General features: G+C 38.5%; 1 protein-coding gene across 3 annotated transcripts in view; it reads left to right on the top strand.

Moving 5' to 3' along the window:
* The window catches only part of Myof (myoferlin), a 189,434-nt gene that overhangs the window by 88,320 nt on the left and 95,114 nt on the right, over positions 1–6,000 (top strand). For 2 of the 3 annotated variants that reach the window (XM_029554350.1, XM_008849629.3), the window contains exons 17-18: positions 535–573; positions 2,885–3,009. In XM_029554350.1, coding sequence (XP_029410210.1) covers positions 535–573; positions 2,885–3,009 — 164 coding nt within the window. The remainder of the gene's footprint in view (positions 1–534; positions 574–2,884; positions 3,010–6,000) is intronic. The other variant, XM_029554351.1, reaches the window with a different exon arrangement.

The raw sequence follows: 6,000 nt of genomic DNA, 5'->3' as shown, positions 1-6,000 counted from the left end.
CCGGGTTTGATTCCTAGCACTACAGAAAAACACACAGAGAGAGAGAGAGAGAGAGAGAGAGAGAGAGAAAGAGAGAGAGAGAGAGAGAGAACAAATCATGTTATAGATATTTTGTTACACAACCTCAGGTTAAATTAACTTGGATTTTCTGATGTTGGCTCCCAAGTAAGGCAGCTGTCAGATAAGCACGTTTTATTAAAAGCATGCAGTGTTGGTAACTCCACCTGCTTCCTGTGGCTGTGGGAAGCCAGCTCTTCTCAGAGGCCTGGCTCCTTCAGGCTGCCAAGTTTGGGTTATTTGTGTAGTGTTTTTGCCAATTATTACAAACCTTTGAGCCATTTTACATTTAATTTGAAAGACTGGTATAAATTGCCAGGGGGGGGTGTCGTGTGACTTGGGTGTGAATTTGGAGTTTCTCTGCTGTTGCTAAAGTTGCTAAATCACTTACGTAGTGGTATGATTAACTTTGCAGTCTGTGTTTTACATTATCTATGTTTCTTTTGTTTTCTAACCAATCATGTTTTTACTACATAGATCTCTCATCTTCGGGAACTGGGGCTGCATCATATACAGGTTTATGCTTTGCAATTTTGCTGTCTTTTAGAGCCTCTGTCTCTTATCAACTTACTAAGAATAATTAATTGATTGCCTTTAAAGCCTTCTATTTGACATTTCACTATCTCGAATATAGTTTTGCTAGACTTAGAATGATTCATGAGTATTGTGTGGCTGTCCTGCATGGCTAAATTTAAAACAAACGTGCCAGGTTTAATATTTTCATCTAGATGCACACCATCCAGTTTGGCTTTACCACAGATAATCCTTTGTGAGATATAACGCTTTTGTTATTGTTTATCTTCAAAAGGTAGACATGTGGGGCACAACGAAATCAATTGTTCTAGTAATGTGTAAAGTACTTTTACTCCACTTTCAGCGTGGCTCTCTAGGTTGCAAAATATAAATACTTTCCACCTTTCACAACAAAGGTCACCTCCCCAATTTGAGACAACATAATGGTTTGCTTAGCACTCACCATTTTTTGCAAGTTTGCTCAACCTTGACCATCACAATTCTCTTAAGGCAGAAGTTATTGTTCCCCTAATAAATGAGGAGTCTGAGTTAGAGGTGTACTCATTTTAATATCCTTCCAACATGAACATTCTTTCTCTTGAGAATCTCTGCTTCAGTCCTCTATTCTTACCCAACACCCCTTTTCCACATCAAAATATTTTAGCACAAAGAAGTCTAAGTCCTACTTACTAATGATTATGTTGCAATGTTAGTTTAATCAAAGTAATGTGTATGTTCAGATCAATAAATCATTCCATCCTGCTCTGGAAGGTGATAGCATGATTCATAGAGATCTCTGCTAGAAAAATTATTCTGTCTATTTGAGCTGCACAGATTTCCTAATGGGTATGAAATGTTGCGTCCCAGTGTTCCAAGTGTCACCCTTAGGCTGCCTTCTATTACTTTTCCACACCTTCATTTCAGTGTTTCTTTTTGTTGTTGTTTCTTCTCTGAGATTTCTGGTTAGCTCATTTCTTGCAGTGTACCCAGTTTCTACCTTCTTTTAAAAATGCATCCTCTGGCTGGATTTAGTAGCGCACATCTGAAATCCCAGTACTTAGGAGGCAGAGGCAGGAAGATCAAGAGCTCAAGGTCATCCTTGGCTACACAGTGAGTTTGAGGCCAACCTGAGATACATGAGACACTGTATGAAAAAAACAGATAAGTGAAAGGAAAGCATGCTCCCACTTAGACATGCAGAGAACATCATGAAAAGTACATGTCTGCATACCTGTGGGGTATGGTGACCCTGCTTGCTCACCTGCTGCTCCACATTAACTTCTCACCCTCAGTTTTAAGTTTAGAGTTAGAAAAAGCCATGGAAGTGATCTTGTCAACCTCTTGTCCACTGCGGGAATTATCTTGACCACATTCTGAAAGACAGACTGAAGCCTTTGCTTCAACATGCCTTTTGATTACTCCAAAGCCGTCTGACCCATCATTTAACACCTCTAGTTCTTACAAAGTCTTTCCTTCCTTAGTCTCACCTAACTGGCTGATATTAATTTCTAAAGACTGAATGTTAAAGATCTAAGACTGAACTAGTGAACCAAAATTGGCCTCTGTTTATCTCCCAATCCTGCTTTTTGGAGACAAATTCATCCCTTTTTCATCTGCGGGCTGTTCAGCCTGTTGAAGACAGCTTTTATATTTTCCTGCTGTTACCCATGACTTCCTCTCGATTTGGCTGTCTCCTTACAACGCCCTCAGTGCCCTTTTGTGAGGTGTAGTCTCCTGACTCCAAGTTGCAGAGATAGAGTTTATCTGATGATCATCAGAGAGAGAGAGAGAGAGAGAAAATGGAATGAATGATAATTTTCATAACACTTCTATCATAGGATTTTATAATCATTTTAAATACATTTTTTAACAACATCTGCCATGCTACTTGAGGTTAAATGACATATTTTTGGAACAAATTAAGTTAATCTGCTACATCATTTAAATGGTTTCTTAAAACAATATCATCTTTTACTCTAAATGCCACAAAATATTTAATAGAATGTCAATGATAAACTTGCAAAAAATGTAAAGATCAACTTGAAAGTCTATGACTCTTCAAATAGTATTTTGTAAGAATAAGTTTTTATAAGAGTAAGTTTGTCTGAATTATCCCAACACATTTTGTTTAATATCTTATAGCAATAATAAAATGGAAATATGACAAGTCCCACCGTGTTTATAATTTTCACTAATACAACTAATTCACAAAATGGAGAAAAACTGAGTCTCATCTAACTGACTAATAACTAATATTTATTCCCATAGGTTGAATGTTAAAGACATGAACTCTAACGATGATGTTATCTCTCAGCAAATACAGGAGAAACAGAGGTGGGCTTTGTCCCAACATTTGGACCTTGTTATTTGAACCTTTATGGAAGTCCCAGAGAGTATACAGGATTCCCAGACCCCTACGATGAGCTGAATAAAGGAAAGGTTAGTTTCTCAATCGGCGCTGGTTAATGGGATTCCTTCTCGTAATAAAAATAAGCATCATGTTCGGGGAACCTACATTCCCATCCTCCTAACACAGACCTACCATACAACTGATGAAATGTTGAAGAAGTATTATACTCCTCAAGTCTTAGAACTCCAGAATAGAAAAGTATCCTAGAAGTCTGGGGATAGTAGTACACATCTTTAAACCCAGTACTTGGGAAGTAGAGGCAGGCAGATCTCTGTGAGTTCCAGACCAACCAGGGCTACATAGTGAGACCTTGCCTGGAAAACAAAGAAAAGAAAATAATCTTGCAGATTAGCTAACTAATGACAAATGGCGGCCTACCTCCAACTTTTACACTTGTGGAAAATATCAGTAGTCAGTGCTGGCTCTCTTGCCTGTAAGGCACTGCACTGCTTGGAATTCTTTTCAGTGCCACATTTCAGGATTGCCAGTGACATGACCATGGAAACACTGTGCTATCTTGAGCTGATCCAACCCCTTTATCTCATAGACAATAACACAGGGGCCCAGAAATGAGAAATTATCTTTGATTACAATAGAAGCCAGCATCATGGTCACCTCCTGTGGTGGTGCCACATTAAAGAAAAAAACTTCACTGTTGGAGTAGTTTAACCAAGATGAGCCTGATCTGTTCTGATTTCTCTCAGCACTGTCTAGCAAAGGGCTTCCTCCCATATTTATTGAACAGTCTATTAAGGATGCAATGGGAAATGCCCAAACAATTTTTTAAAATTATTTATTTAATAACCACATACTTAGAAGAAGCATTTCATTACAACATTGACATGTTCAATAAAAATTTCCAGAGCTAAGATGCATCTCTTTCAAAATTGGCTGTACATTTTTAGGGCTACAGTTGAATTAATGCAGTTATACAATATTGCACTCAGTATAAACCCTATAAGACATAAAATTGATGAGGTTTTAACCTTTAAAAAAGATCTTCATTTCATTATTAAAATAGACTATTTCATACAGAAAAACTCATTTTTAATGCGACTAACACATGTTTGCACATATGTCTCTAATTTCTATATATCTGATTATTACTAGTCACAGTTGGTTACTTTCTGAGATCCTTGGCACTTGAGCATGGATATAAAGTCATCAGGTAGATTTCAATGGTAATGTTTTTCACATCTACTAATTAACATGAAGCAAATTTTTATGCTTCTTTCTCAAATATAACTCATTTTTTAAATTTTATTGATTCTTTTTGTGTGTATTCATACAGAACATCCCCAACAATCTATTCATCTATATACCCACATCCCAAATGACATCCTCCCATGCCCCGCCCCCCAGAGCCCATATACTCTGTCATCCCTGTTACTGTCCACTGTGTTGTCAGTGCCCTCAGCCATTCCCCAGTGCGAGTCCATCTGCTGAGTCTAGTCAGCCTATCTATAGTTCCTTGTTTTAGGAAGATCAGCTCTTCCTCATCTAGCAGAAAGCTGTTTCCAGTATTCCTTTAGATAAGATTGGGGTCTGTTGTTCATTTTCCCAGTTCTATGCTGGGTTACTATCTGAGAGTCTCTTGGGCCACCCTGGCCAACAACTCAAAGGAAGGTATCTCCTGTCTGGCGTTGCTTCTTGTTATATAGCCTTTATCTATACAGATGGACTCTTAAAGAATTATATTGACCCCTTTAATCTTTGATTATACTTTCCTTTTGGGTGTTTAAAACCATTCAGTTGGCCCAGTAAATCAATTTATTTTTACCGTTAAGGTCATTTGAGGATCTGTTCCTCAAGGGTCACATGGGCTTAGGAAGAGCCCCTGGGTCCTTTCCTCTACCAGTTCCATCTATGTGAAGATAAATCAAAGGTCCTGCTCGACCATGGCTGGCTTCACTTGGAAGCATGGAGGAAATGTTTCCTCTGTGTTGACCCTCCTCTTTGTAGACTGGACACTGGTTCAAGTCCATCTGGTGGGGTCTCCATGGCCTCCCTGGAGGGCAAGGAGCAAAAACTGTCCTTTATGTCCCTCTGACCAAATCAGTATAGGCCTCAAAGTATGGTTGTTAAACATCCAAGAAGGTTAGTTTCACCAGTCTGGTACTTTTAATTACCATGTGCTATGTAGATAAAGCTTTGGCAAAGACCAGAGGTTCTCTTGACTAGACATATATTATGTTTCTTGAGCTAGTTGTATGTGTATAATTTGTCAGTAGGTTGTTGGACTAATATGGTTCCCTCTGTTTTTTTTTTTTAAACTAGCTAGGCATTATTTATCTTTCCCATTGTCTAACCCTTCCACCATGGTTTCCCCATTTAAGGTACTCCCATTTTTCCCATTTCACCCTTAATAATATTTTTTTCCTATAGTCCCACCTCTCTTTAGCTCCTTCTTCTTAGGCACAAACAATTTTAATAAGGATTTTTTCAAAGGAAGAGTTGTTTCTCTGACCTTACTGACTTAAAACAGCAAACAAAGACACAGGTAGATGTCATCAACCTATGCCCATGTTGGCACCAACCTATGCCAACATACTATTGAAAGTATGTTGCTTTCAATAACTATTGGAAGCACATTGTTTTCAATGTCATCATTGTTTTCAATGCCATCACTGATGTCAGGGATGGTCTTAGGCCTAATTACCGCAGTCATGTCCATTACATTGTTCTGAGTCAGGGCCATACTTGAGTCACAAAACATGGTATAAGATATGTCAGGATTCCAAATCATTATAAGACTGATTACATTGCTTTTCATAAATAAGCATGCAATTAACTTAGTCATGCAAGAAGCTCAATTTATAAAAGCTTGTTACAGGAGTCATTCTCAGAAATGTCATCCCCACAACTTCCCAAAACTCGAGAAAGGGAATAAGCTAGGGAGAAAAGGCCCTGGGGAATGAGAGGTAGAAGACAGCCATGGAGTTAGGAGCCCTCCATTCTTCTCCAGAACATTCTATTGGCACAACACTGCTGAGAGTGGTGGGAGGAGTTTCCGCTCCTCA

Source organism: Nannospalax galili, unplaced genomic scaffold (genome assembly GCF_000622305.1).
Source record: "Nannospalax galili isolate Female #2095 unplaced genomic scaffold, S.galili_v1.0 scaffold384, whole genome shotgun sequence".
In the NCBI taxonomy this organism is placed as follows: Eukaryota; Metazoa; Chordata; class Mammalia; order Rodentia; family Spalacidae; genus Nannospalax; species Nannospalax galili.
Note: the sequence above shows the minus strand (reverse complement) of the source record. Positions and strands in the feature narration are given on the sequence as shown.